Raw genomic sequence first — 14208 nt, forward strand, 5'->3', positions numbered from 1 at the left:
TCTTCCTACCAACAACACCGATAACACCACTCGCATTGTTTTAACCGTAGATGAGAGGTCTCAAACGCCTTGTCACTATATATCTATGAGTGGTACAGAAGAGGGGGGGGGAGAAAAGAAAATCCATTGTTGGCATCGTAGGAAGAAAGTAATCAATATTATCGACATCACAATGGGTGGCAATGCGTCTGGATTACGAATAACGCTGTCGCTAGTTCAGCTGTCTCTCCCTACTTTTATTTTCCAATCCTATCCAATCATCGTCTTCCGTGTGACAGCACTTTCGATAGCTCTAATAATCCTCAAAAGCTACCGACAGTCAATTTCCCCCCAGTTTTACTTCCCCCCCCCCTCCCCCTTATACGTAAAGCGACGGCGCGCAAGTACATCGCATAGGGCACCGAAAAACACGCGCACGATTCCTTCTTTCTTTCTTTTTTCGCCCCTTTCTGGAGCAGACAGAATACGGGCGAGGAGGATGAGAACGCGAGGAGGAGGGAACCGTGAGAAAATAGCAGGTGCTACCATTCGATTCCCCGGTTCACTCCCGCGAGCGCCGAGAACTCGCCGCTAGCCAGCGACGATGGTGGCGGCATGGGGGGAACTGATGCCCCCGAAGTACCTCCATTCTGCTGGCAGGAATGGTATCTCCTTGTGCCTGAAAACGTGCGAGCCTCGCGTCGTTGTCGCAGCAGCGCGTGACTTATTTCCTGCCTCGTTCGAGGGTGGTGTTGTTTTTCTTTTTTATTCAGTATTTTTCCATGCAAAGTCAGGAAAAAAAAAAAGTGAAAGCAACGTGTGGAGGGAACGGTAGTTATGTTTAGAAGCACACGTGAGGAGGAAAGGGTTGAAAATATATTCGATATTCGTAGCGGGCTCTTAGAAGATGGTTGGTGATAAATCCGAGATACGGCAAAAAAAAAAAAAAAAAAAAAGGAAAGAAGAAGAAAACGAGACAGCTCACCCAGCACCTATGCAGTTCCGTGAATGGTCGTAGAAGATTTCATAAAACTGCGCGTACAAATGTAACCGTATACTATCGCACACCGAAATGGGATACAACATAAAGTTCCGAGCAACAGCAGTGCTATAAGCGGAACGACTGACAACATTCACGCACAAGGAGATCAAGCACCGACGTTTCCTGACCCTTTGAAGATGTAAATGCGAAGAAAGGGGCGTGAAACTACGACCCTGCCATCATTTCAAGGACATCTCCACCCCGAGAACAACGTCCCGTAAAAAAATTAACCCTAAATACCACAACAAACCCCTCTCCAATAAAAGGAAACAAAGCGCGAGCACAAATTGTTGTGCGCATTAACGACGTCTTCCCACCAGGAATACGTTATCGTCCACTTTTCTTTTGATTGTTTTTCGAGTGGAACAAGTACAATATATATGAAGATGCGCTCCAGAAATGAGAGAGGTCGAGGGATCGTGGACACGAAGGTACAACGTCGTCGACCGGACAGCGGAAAACATTGGCTCCGCGTTTTGGTACAGCCCTCTCTCGCGCCCGTGCTAGATCGTCCTGTGGGAAAAAAAAACGCGACGCTTCTGAAATTAACCGTACGCTCGGCAACTGGAGACCCTTTTTTTCCTCTGCTTTCTTTTTTCATTTTCTCCGACAAACTCTCCCACGAACCTCACCCTCCCGTTCTCTCGCCCTTTCCAGAAACCTTCTCTCCTCATCTGCTTGCCACTCTCCTCGCTTCCTCCTCGCGCAGAGCGCTGTTCCGACTATTGCTTGGCCTCCCTTGCGTCTTCTGCTACAAGTTCTTATTATTTACAGCAGCTATTTGTGAATACGTCTGAATACAATTAATTTTGTAATGAAACCTAACATATACCACTGCATTACGCAGTATAAGGAACATATTTCGCGGTTAACGAGCGAAAAATGCACGAAAGCGCAAAAACGTGTCCATCTAGTGAGCGGAGAGAGAAGCTCATCCAAGCTGCGGGGAGTGACGGCGCAGGGCGGGAAGAGCCGTTGTCTGCCATTGTTTCCCACGATGTTTGCTGAGAATCGGAGGTTTCCCACGCGTTGCCCTCGGAGTGTGCGGTGCTACTGGTGGTCGCAGTCCACTGCATCTTCGCGGGCGTTGTTAGTGTCGTCCAATTTGCCGCTCGGGTCGCTCATTCGCTGCTGATGGTGCGCTGGAAAGATGCCGTCGTATCCTCTCGCTCCCTCCCCAGCCACGTAAGGCATTACGGACGTGAAGTTGTTGTTCGGCGGAAACTCAAGTGACGACAACAGTCGCTTCGCACCATTCGATGACGACCGTCCTTACGAGTCAGCCGCACTCATGTGTTTGTCCGCATGCTCCACACTGCTAGTGTTCGACTCTTCGTCGCCGTGTGCGAGTTGTCCGTGATTGGACGTAACGTGATTTTGTGCCACCACCCGCTCTATCATGAACGACGTGTACTTGACTGAGGACCAGTATGGATATCATCATCATCATCATGTGCAGAACAGTTATTCCCCGCACGATAACTCTCCGTACGGTGTAAACAATCCCACAGCTGTCCCACCACCTCCGTACTCAACAGCTGCGTCCCCCGGAGATGCTCCCCAGTACAACCGCGACTTGATGCTCGAGTTGGGCCCGCAGCTTAATGGAGGCGACCGCAGAGGGGGACCCGTTGACATGTCAAGTCACGGAGGCCCTCGAGCCCAGCATCCCTACTTCAGCTCGGCTCACAGCCCGATGGCGTACAACAAGAACAGTATGCAGCCGACGTCCGGTGATCACGAGCCACCCATGATGATCGGATCGTTGGCGTCGGGTGTCAAGTCGGTACCCGAGCCGCCGCAGCCTCACCTCGGGGTGCAAGCGCCGGCGCGACTGCCTCCCAGCCCCATGCCTTCCCCACCGGACGACCGCTACCGAAGTCGACGCAAGGAGCAACGGCTCACGCGGGACAGCATGAGCCGGTACTTGCGCGAACGTGGCGACATGGTACTGGTCATCTTGCACGCCAAGGTGGCCCAAAAGTCGTACGGTAACGAGAAACGGTTCTTCTGCCCTCCCCCATGTATCTACCTTCTGGGCGACGGATGGCAGCGCAAGCGAGACCAACTCCTCCACGACGGTGAGTCTGAACAGGCGGCGCAACTGTGCGCATTCATAGGCATCGGAAACTCGGACCAGGACATGCAGCAGCTGGATTTCAACGGGAAGAACTACTGCGCCGCAAAGACCCTCTTCATCAGCGATTCCGACAAGCGAAAACATTTCATGCTGTCAGTGAAACTGTTCTACGGCAACGGGGAAGACGTGGGAGTGTTTCACAGCAAGCGCATCAAAGTGATCTCGAAACCGTCCAAGAAGAAGCAGTCGCTCAAGAACGCGGACCTGTGCATTGCATCTGGGACCCGGGTCGCGCTCTTCAACAGGCTCCGATCGCAGACGGTGAGCACCCGATACTTGCACGTTGACAACGGCAACTTCCACGCCAGCTCCAGCCAGTGGGGAGCCTTCACGATCCACCTGCTGGACGACGAAGAGTCGGAGTCGGAAGAGTTCACCGTGCGGGATGGCTACATCCACTACGGCTCCACGGTCAAGTTGGTCTGTTCCGTAACGGGGATGGCGTTGCCGAGGCTCGTCATCCGCAAAGTTGACAAACAGAACGCCCTGCTCGATGCCGACGACCCAGTCTCCCAACTGCACAAGTGTGCGTTTTACATGAAAGACACGGAACGCATGTACCTCTGCCTCTCGCAGGAAAAGATCATCCAGTTCCAGGCAACGCCGTGTCCGAAAGAGCCAAACAAGGAGATGATAAACGACGGTGCATCTTGGACAATCATTTCGACCGACAAGGCGGAATACACTTTCTACGAGGGGATGGGACCAGTGCGCGTACCGGTGACGCCCGTGCCAGTTGTTAGTAGCCTACACCTCAACGGTGGTGGTGACGTCGCCATGTTGGAGCTGAAGGGCGAGAACCTGACGGCAAACCTCAAGGTTTGGTTTGGCGACGTTGAAGCCGAAACAATGTATCGCTGCGAAGAGTGTATGCTGTGCGTCGTGCCCGACATTTCGGCTTTCCGAGAGGGCTGGCAGTGGGTGCGTCAGCCGACGCAGGTCCCCGTGTCGTTGGTTCGCAGTGACGGTGTCATCTACGCGACCGGACTAACGTTTACGTACACTCCCGAGCCCGGGCCCAGACAGCATCCCTATCCGTCTGTGGTACACGACATTCTCCGGCCAGCTAATGCACACACCCATCCTCCCGCACCGGAGGATCACGGAGCCATCATGCACCACCAGCATTACATGTGATCTAGTGGACTGACTGGAAAGTAACGACAATCACGATGCTTTTCGCCGAGAGTGGGCTCTGTCGTGTGAGGACGTGGTGAAACAACTGGCGTTGAGAGGCAGTTTTTTCCTGTGTGGACGTTCTGTTGTGTGACACGCAACAAAAAACACGCGAAGCAAACTGTGAACTGGAGGAGTCGTGGAATATTATCGATTTTATTTATTCAAATTTTAATACAAGAGCCTACAACTCTATGGGATTCAGCGTTTGTGGTTGAGGTGTCCCGGGAGCAGGATTTTTACTCTCTTTTTGAGACTCTCGTTCCACTTTCTGCGGCGGCTTTGATACAAAATCACGATAGTTTCGTACGTGTGCTGCGATTGCCGAGGTTTACGTTTATGTATCACAGTGATGGGGACTGCTTAGTTCAATCTAACCAAATCTCTAGTTGCAGAGTGAAACCTGTGTAAATATGTACAAACATAATACATATTATCAGAGAATCTTTTAGCGAGTCTTTTCCCTCCTCTTCTGTAACCACATGGCCTTTTTGCAAGATGTGATACCATCAGTGCATTTTCCTTCAGAACCCCGAACGTAGTATTATTTCCGAAGAAGATGAACTCCGATATCTATGCAGTACTTTATCTTGGCACTCTTCAGTGCTGCACGTGCTGGTGAAGCGTACGTAAGCCATTTTAGCATGGCATCACTTCAGGGTATGTACCATAATGTGGACTACGTACAATCTTTTCTTCGTCACGCAGCAATCCTTTATCTTGTGGAAGTAGGGTAAGCACTCTAAAATGCTATTTGATGGCTGCACCACCCTTATCATCAGCACTACAAGAAGTTCACATCTGAAATGTCCTTTTAAACTGTGAAGGAGAAAGGTTTTTGTATCCAATGCATACTGAAGTGAGTTCTTTGTGGCTATTTTTTCTCTTACACTGTGCACTGTTGTGTTGGCAGTTCCTTCCCAAGTGCGTGAATTTCTTTTAGGCGATCTATTTTTTTCGCACCTTGCTTCGAGTCACAACAAACCAAATATGTAAGATCCAAGGACCACATCTTGCAGTGTGTGTACAGAGTTATGAGCTTGTAATAATAATAATAAAAAAAGGTTTTAAGATTTTATATCACTCCGATTATCATCAGTGTCGTGTCATTAATCTCTTTCTGCAATTAATTTGCGCGGCTTCTTGTTTCTTGTAAATCGTATTTCTTTCCGAAAATAACACTCTCATTTTCCCTATGTTGTGACCAGGAAAGAAAAAAAGAAACTGAGCAAATTCAATTCAATTTCTCCTCTTTTTTTTTTTTCCTTACAAACAAACAAACTGAGCAAAGGAAAGTTGGCTTTGGAAGCATTTAGAAATTGAAGGTACCATCAAGGAGTCTGTTTTGTTGTGTATGTCAATAACGACACAGAATTTGAACGTACATTCTAATCACGATGATACGAGGAGACTTGTGTATGTCGTCAGGCTCTTGTTATGCTGACATTGTCGAGCGACTTCACAATCCACTCAATATATGCACACAGTTTATAACAGTATATTTTGCATCTCAATTGTTTCTTCACGAATTGGCTCATTTTATCTTTCAGATTTTTTGTGTATGTGACAACAACCAATCCAATTGCGTGTCACTCAATGCACTGTCCATGACTGCTGAGATGTATTGTTGAGTATGAAAATGCATTTTTCACAGTCAGATGGTTCAGTAAATTCTGGTTGCTTACATAAATGGCACGAGTGTAATTGAAGAGGTAATATTTCGCTGTTGAGGGAGCGGCATATCTTTCTGATTTTGTTTTTAGTGCATGAAAAACACTTCATTGCATTTTTATGCCCTTTCCTCTTTCAAGTTTGTTTGAGCATGGGGCATACACCACAAGAAGATGGTTGGACAAAGTCGGCACAGTGTTTGAGGGATGCACATTGACAGTCATACACATGAATATTGTGCATTGCAGGAAGTATGCAAGACAATGTCAACACTGCTTTGAGAGTTGCAAATGCAAAAGTTTGAGACTTATAGTGGTGATGTGGTAATGGTATTTATTTATTTATGCATATAGTACCTCAAAGGCCCTTGCCGGCGTTACATGAGGGGGTTGGGGGACATCAACATAGTTGAGTGAACAAAAAAAAAAGCAAACAACAAAAAACAGGGCATGGCGATGGAACAGTGTACTGTATAAAGTACTGTGTAAAGTAAAAAAGAAAGTAAAGTATACACTGTACTGTATGCAACAAAAGTAGATATAATAGTCAGAGGTGGTTGGAGCGCCGTCATAAGACTTTTTCCCTTGTTTGTTCACGAAGAAAAAGGTGGAAAGCGACTGGTACAACCTTGTAACGAGTTTTTCTCTTTTTTTCTAGGACACACCTGCCCGCAGATTTTTTTATTTTGCTTTACATACTCGGTACACGCATGTAACCTTGTATTGCTACCCGGAAGGTGGGACATGGTCAGACTGCTTGACCACATCGTGTTACAAAAGCGACTTGTCCTTAGTCATAACTAGATGTGCCTACGTGCCTTGTCCGAAAAAAAAAGGAAAAAAAATTTGCGGGGCTCTTCACGACGGCGCAGACCCGTAAAAAATAAAAGAATGTGGCCGATTTCACGTCAGATCAAGCAGGGAGGTCCCATTGAACTCCAGGATTTTCATTATTTTTTAAAATTTAGAAGCTCATTCGCATGTGATGACAAATAGCGGTAAAACGAATGATTGCTACCGAATAGTTTTCGTGCAAAATAATCGATAAAATCTGGACTTGAATTCGAGTGTTTCACTTTTGCCGTTTTTGCACGCTCATGTCTCGTGAGTTTTAAAATATATTCTTGCGATTTACTATACACCCAGGCCAGCAGGCGAAACGCAAATTTTGGCGCGCAGGTACAACGCTCTGTGATATAAAAATTGCCTAACATGCTCCAGCGCGCCCAATCTTGTTCCAACTTCAACGCGTCATTTCTCTGGCTGTAGATGTCGCACGTTGCAACACCTGACATCAATTTAATCAGATTTAAATGCTCTTTCACTTAGTATATCTATACCGTGCATGTGCTATATGCAGGTACCTCCTGAAACAGGCAAGAAGTTGGGTATCTTTCGAAAACGCAAGGATTGTGCGCGACCGTTTCTGGAAAAGGGCCTCTTCTGATCTATTTCTTTATTTATCTTGAGAGGACATAGACCGATGTTAGACCTTTACTTCGCTGAAAAAAAAAAAAAAAAAGGAAAAAAAATTGCAAAAGATGCACAATGGCGATGAGCGCGTCAAAACGTCCGGAATCATTTCCCATTTTCCGGGACCATTTTTTCCTGCAACCCGACAAAACATTGTCCTACTCCGCGTGCGAACGGGGATAGCGGTTGTCTAACGATGTCTTACAACACAGAAAATGGCGACTCTGCGTGACCAAAAGTGGTAGTTTATGTACATGTATTTACAAGGCTGCGAAAGTGGATGCAGTATTTTGTAATGACCGTAATAACTTATTTCACTCAGTTTCGAAGAAAACGTCACCTTTTTCTGTATTTGCTGTCCACTGTTCGCGCTATGTTTCTCGAGCTCCATTTTACGATGTCTTTACTTTGCCACACATGCGAATCTTGTATGCCGGGTTGATGCAGCACGTTTATCCAATATTTGTTTTTCTTTTGAATTTGAAAAGAAGGCACGTCCTCAACGCAGAACTGGAGTAAAGGGACGCGCTCCAGGCGCTGTGACTAGATTATCAGTTATCACGTATTGGGATCGTATGATGGCATCTTACTGCTAAAATGGTGTGGTCAATGGTCAATTTTTATATTTCAGAACCTGTACCTTGTACCCGCGCACCCAAATTCGCGCTTGGCCTGCTGGCATGGGTATACGTATATACTAAGCATATAAAAAAAAAAATCGCAAGAAGACCTTTTAAAAATCAGGAGACACGCGCGTGCAAAAATTGGCAAAAGTGGCACACTTTAATTCAGGGCCGGATTTCCTGTATTTTATTTTGCACAAAAACTATCTGGTAGAAATCTCTCGTTTTACCTCCTGGTTTTTATCACATGCGATGAGCTTCTAAATATAAAAAAAATAATGAAAATCCAGGAGGTCGAAAGGATCTCCCTGCCTGATCTGAAGTGAAATCTGCCAGGTTTCTCTATTTAATTTCATGCTTCGCACTTTGAATATAAAGTTCAAAAATTAAATAAAAGCACACGCTGTCAATTTTTCGACGTCTGTCCTCGAATAAAAATCATCTTCCCACCTATTTACGATGGGCTTTCGATACTGCGGTGAGAACATATTGTAATAAAAACGAAACTGATTGCATTCGGTGCACTTCAATGAGAAGAGCAGCTGCATGTGCACATGTGCGTCACCTTACAAACGGCTGACACCGATGGAGCAAGACATTTTACGCCTGGGTTCTCACCACCTGCCTTACCCCTGTCATATAACAGACATACATACTTGCCTCGCTCTTTAGGGGTACACACTGTAGGTTCGGTCGCCTTTTGTAAGGGCACTTAACCAAAATAAACACATAAACATAACACAACACAACCTCGTATACCATCACGAACCAAAGATTGCAGCAAGTTGGAATAACATCTCGCAGATACTCGATGGCTATATACAGTCGATAATGGGGTCTACGTCTGAAATGTACGCGAAGTACGTGAACGTGGTGTGTATGCCTCTGTAAATTGAATTAATAAGCACATTTCAGTATAAAACAAATACAGCCAACACTTCATTTATGACCGTCCATTTATGAAATCCCTCGTTTTATGCACGGCGACTCGGGCGACAAGCCACCTACCCCTGATTTCAAGAGAGAAACCCCTGATTATCCCTTACCCTTTACCCCTGATTTCCTGTGCAGGGGGTGGCCGGCGCTGAGGAGATTTTATGTCAAGAGAGAGACAGAGAGACACTATGGAGATTTTATGTGGTTTTACTTCAAGAGGATGCCTCTGCAGAAGTGAGAGACTTGCCGACAAATACGTAAACCGAAACCGAAACTCACGCGTGCAGCTCGTGGTTAACTTGGCGGCCAAGCCCGTATCGCCATCTCACGACTGCCGAACGAACGATGCGCAAGCGGTTCGGTAGGGCAGAGCCCTCTATGGAACAGGTCGAGAATGTCAGCTGAAAATTCTTTTTGCGCTCTTATTTTTGCGCAGCAAACGGAATCGCAAATTTAGGAAAGAGAGAAGGGGTATTTGGAAACCAATTTACAAAGATGAGCAACATGGACATGATGGGAATGCAGGTAGATCCCACTTCCACTGGGTGGGGGGGAAAGTTGAAGAGTGGAAGTATCCCCCCGTCGATTTCTGAAAAAAAAAAAAAAAAGCAAAGAAGGCAAAAGGAAGAAAGAATTCCTTCCCGATTTTGATATGTATATCATCGCTGAAGCCTACCAACTACTGGTCTCAGTGACTCTTCCATGCCCATGTACACCCCCCCCCCCCATATGTTTTGCGACACCCACTACCTTGCAACCCCTTCGGGAAAAGGGGAGTTGGGAGGGGTGGCCTTGTCATTTCAGCATGAGAAACATGTCGGCAATGACACATAAAGCCGTTACAAAATAGCTGTAATAATAACGCCCCTCCCCCTCTATGCCCCCCTCACTGCCTGGTCAGTGATCGTTTTTAGTATTTTTTTCCGTGGATGGGGGGGGGGGGGGCAGCGTGCTACCCCTTCACCTCGAGTCGCACACCGCATACTGTGAAAGCGTTCGGAGGTTCAGGTTATTATGACGACATCTAAGCGTAAATAGGACCTTGTGTTCCAGGGTTAAACCCCTAAAACCCGCTCTTACCCCTCCCCTCGATTTGCATCATCGTCACTGTCACTTGGGGTAAAACCCGAAAATCCCCGGAAAGTAACTTATAAATGTGCAAAGTCAGCCACCAACGCAGGCACTGGAGAGCGCTGTGGTGAATGCTAGATGTGCACTCTATTCATTTACCACCAACACGATAATTTGCTCTTCCACCCGATATATATCCATATAGCCCAGTTGTACTGCCACAAAAATAAGGAAAAAAAAAAAAGAAAAAAAAAAGACGCCCCCCCCCCCGAAAACACAAGGACCTAAATATAAATCATGACGAGCTGTGAGAACGTTTCGTATGGGGGTGTCATATGTCAGCCATACCGAGCGCATTAAATCTGACACAAATTTACTACTCTATTTAAGAAAATCTGCGGCTTTCGTACTGTTTATTTTGAATGTACGCATGCGTACCTTTCGGAAAACTTTGTTAGATGATTTCACGTCAACTCATGCAGGATGAAGTCCTAAACATACACGGTTACATAGCCTGAGGAGGCGTGGAGAAAGGAATAGCCTGTATCCCCCCACCCCTCTTCTCTCAACTCGTATCCTATAGCTTCCGGAAAGTCTTTGCTCGTCAATGCACTTATTAAAGTAGCCCTCTTACAGAACCTCCCTTACCGTTACGGCCCCGTTCACCTCGTGGCGGGAATCATTTATCGAATCGGTTATATTCGGGCTCTGACGATAAGGGAGGTGTAGGGTGAGGAGGCGTCAAAAATGGGGAGAGCGTCAAAAGGGCCACCGTGATAAACGGCCATTTCACAAAGACCTCGCGGGAGACCCTAATGACACCGCGGCCGCCGTAAAATTCTCCCCTCTTCCTCTGAGAGAATTACAGAACTGAGCCGGCAGTATATTAGTAGCTGGAGAGGTCACGGGTGTCACGTGTTCCACGTACCGTTCGATACTGCACCCCCCTCCCCCCTCCAATCATCCACGTCTCCCCACTTCATCCTTTTATCGTGGACGGCTGATAAAGCAAATGAACCGATCTGGGGAGCAAATTAGTCCCACGCTGCATCGATAATAAAGGATATGGGAACGCAGCTGAGTCGCCCCTTTTTCCCCTTCATTTTGTTCATTTATTGAACTTTGTTCCACAGTTAATATGTGGGTTATTACACTCTGTGATTGTTGAAAGGAGCGATTTGAAACAGAGAAAAGCCGATTTTGAATTTTTTTGTTCGTGCTACCGAACTCGATTGAAACTTGGAAATGAAGTTCAGGGGTCTCGCATGAATGTCCACATCTGTCTCTTTGATGATTAGCAAAAAAATGGAACTCATTGCTGATAACAAGGATGTAGGCGAGAGTGCTACCCACCCAAGTCATACAGGACTTCGTTCACAAGACGATGATTACCAGTATGCGCTTCGGAGACCCAAATGAGTTTCAGATTTCAGACAATGAGAAAGGGAATAATGATAGCTGCCAGGAAAAACGCGAATGTGGTGGTGCGCGATCTGAATAAACAAGGCTTTGACAAAATGATGGCTACGTGCAACCTTGTTGCGAAGTTGTTAAAGGGCTTGATGAACGATCTCTAACCACATGTGGTTAATGCACTATTTATAATATTGTGGACCATATATTCAATACACGAAGTTATACTCGCCTCCTGAGCACACTGCTTTTGTAATAATATTTGTTGCAAAAACTGAGAAAAGCGCTTTCTAACAAGACTCGATAGACAGAGCGCGACGCCGAACGGGAATTTTCCTGCGGAGGAGCAGACAGTTACCATGGGAACACGTACGCCTCACACCTTCCCATGAAGATGCTCATGCGTCGTTGGCTGCAGAAGAGAGCGAAAGCACATTTCTCTCTCTGCCACATATTCTCGGTGCGTGATATAACTTCCGAGCGCGGGATGGCATCGGCATATGACTTTGCTTGTAGGACTACACGACATTCAAGTATAGACAGGCTGTGTCCGCAGCTCCCTAGTTTCCCTCTCCAAAACAAGGGGCTAACAGCTAACCATGAGGCGCACGTTGTTTCTACCCTGGACTCCACATCAGTGTTGCCAACTTACGTTAGTGTTTTTCCCACGGATTGGACGAAACATTTCTCCAGATTTCCCCAGACTGCGAGTTTGTCCGGCAGCGGCTCACATACTCATTGAACTACCGCCAACGGTGTCGAGAACAAATACGAGTAAACGATATCACCTAAGCGCAACCTTGTCCTGGGGCGACAAGCCAGTCGGAAAATACGAATAAATGTGTGAGAAAGTTATATTTGCGTCGTGATTTCATGGTACACTCAACATTTCATAACGGTTTCTCTCCGATAACAAACAAGATACCAAGGTCGACTTGGTGGGAGGCGGCAAATGGAAAGGAAAACAAAACCGTGGGTCCCTGTCCGAGAGTGGATGTGCGGAGCACATGGGCGCTCAGATCTTGAAGTACCTGCCGTCGGTGCTTGGGAAAATTACGGCACGAAGTGATACCAGCGATCAGCCCAAGTCCTTCTGTGGTTGCGCTTTTCCTTTGCTTGAGCCAGGGAAAATTGTAAATAATTAAATTTTCGGTACAAATGTCACGGCAGTAAAATTCCCTAAATTTCGAAGGAATTCTTCTTTTTTTTCTTTTTTTTTCAGTCAGACTTCAAATCCTCTAGATCTAGAGAGATCTCCATTAGAGAGTTGGTAACACTGACCCCCACTGAGTACAGTGCCGCTCTATATACGAGCACCCTATGAGCTGCCTTGTGAGTGGACTGATATTTGGTCACGTGGTTTATCCAAACTTTATCCTCTCCCCTGCGCAGAGACGTACTGCACACAGGCAGCGTATTCGGGAGACAAATCCCCGCGTCACCAACAGGATCCCTCCAAGAGTGAAATAATAATAATAATAATTGGGGGTTTACGTCACGAGACAACTGAGATCATGAGCGACCAAGAGTGAGGAAATCGTTTCATAACCCTTGTAATGTCTGGAAGCGAGCTACCTGTCCGATCTTGTCACACGGTACAATATGTGACAATCGCCGCAAGGCCTCCAGTTGCCGGTTTTCTTGGGCTCCCTGTGAAGGTGCAGACGCACAGGTACCGCAGGAAGGGCGAATAATACCGAGGTTCAGCATGTGTTGAAACTTCTTTCTCTGTGCGCAATCGTTCAGGTGCGTGGTGCGGGAGCTCCACTGGTGGTAGCAACAGCTGGGCGGCATCGTAGTTTGGTAGTGTGCTCTGTGTTAGCGCCGCGAAGCAACTGTGGCTATGAGCGGCGTACACACGCAGGCAGATGGAGAGAGGACAGCAGAAAGGAGTGCGGGACAGGTGGGTTAGTATGGGGTCGACTCCAAGAGGAATTGTGCCGACATTCGTCCGGAAAGACCGTCGGAAAACCCAAGGAGAACCTCAGACAGCACAGCTGGTGGTAGGTATTCAAACCCACCACCTCCCAGTCTTCTGCGCGACCTTGGCTAGAATCTTCCAATGAACGTTGCTGTTGTAGTTGAGAGCATGAAATAGGAGGTTGCAATATAGATGGTAGGATGACAGCGCAGTGTGTAAGCATGCTGGTCGTTCGTGTTGGCGTTAATCAGACATGGTTTCAACATGCAGATGAAGAAGTCGTCGTATAGGATGGGTCACGCGCGCTATCAGGAAGGCACAACTCAAACATACGTCGACGTCGTAAACTGTCGGCGAGTGAGAGTTATCGGTGTAGGTGCGAATGACCGCTTCACGAGTTACGTCTGAGCCTGCTGCGGAGTGGCCCTTTGCAGACCTTCCGGAGTGGCCCCTTGCAGGTTCAAAGCTCCTGCGGGAAGTGTGAACCTCCCACATCCTCGGAGTGGCCACTCGATTGTGTAGCCGCAAAGCGCTCAGGTCATGCCTAGAGTCACTAAATAGGGAGCAGAGTAGCGACACTGGGCTACGCCGGCGAGCGAGCCCGCCATCTTGAGTCAGGCGCGGCTGCGTCGCCTAGCAATGGGACGCCCATCTCCCCCTTCTCCGGTGGAGAACAACGCGCAGTTGACTCAACATGGACGGCGAGTTCTTGGAAAGAGAAACCACGTGACACGACCGACCCAATCGCGGACACCAAACGGCGG

At 47.3% G+C, this 14208-nt stretch overlaps 1 protein-coding gene across 1 annotated transcript; it reads left to right on the top strand.

Annotated features, from left to right (window-relative positions):
* Positions 1–1975: 1975 nt before the first annotated feature.
* Positions 1976–5415, top strand: LOC135399186 (recombining binding protein suppressor of hairless-like). The gene has a single exon (XM_064630953.1). The coding sequence runs from the start codon at positions 2421–2423 to the stop codon at positions 4296–4298; it is 1878 nt and encodes a 625-aa protein (XP_064487023.1). The 5' UTR covers positions 1976–2420; the 3' UTR covers positions 4299–5415.
* Positions 5416–14208: the final 8793 nt, after the last annotated feature.

The sequence above is a fragment of the Ornithodoros turicata genome, chromosome 6, assembly GCF_037126465.1.
Source record: "Ornithodoros turicata isolate Travis chromosome 6, ASM3712646v1, whole genome shotgun sequence".
NCBI classification, from domain to species: domain Eukaryota; kingdom Metazoa; phylum Arthropoda; class Arachnida; order Ixodida; family Argasidae; genus Ornithodoros; species Ornithodoros turicata.

What these genes read in the sequence shown, in the direction of transcription:
- LOC135399186 (XM_064630953.1), top strand. Translation starts at nt 2,421, where the DNA reads ATGAACGACGTGTACTTGACTGAGGACCAGTATGGATATCATCATCAT.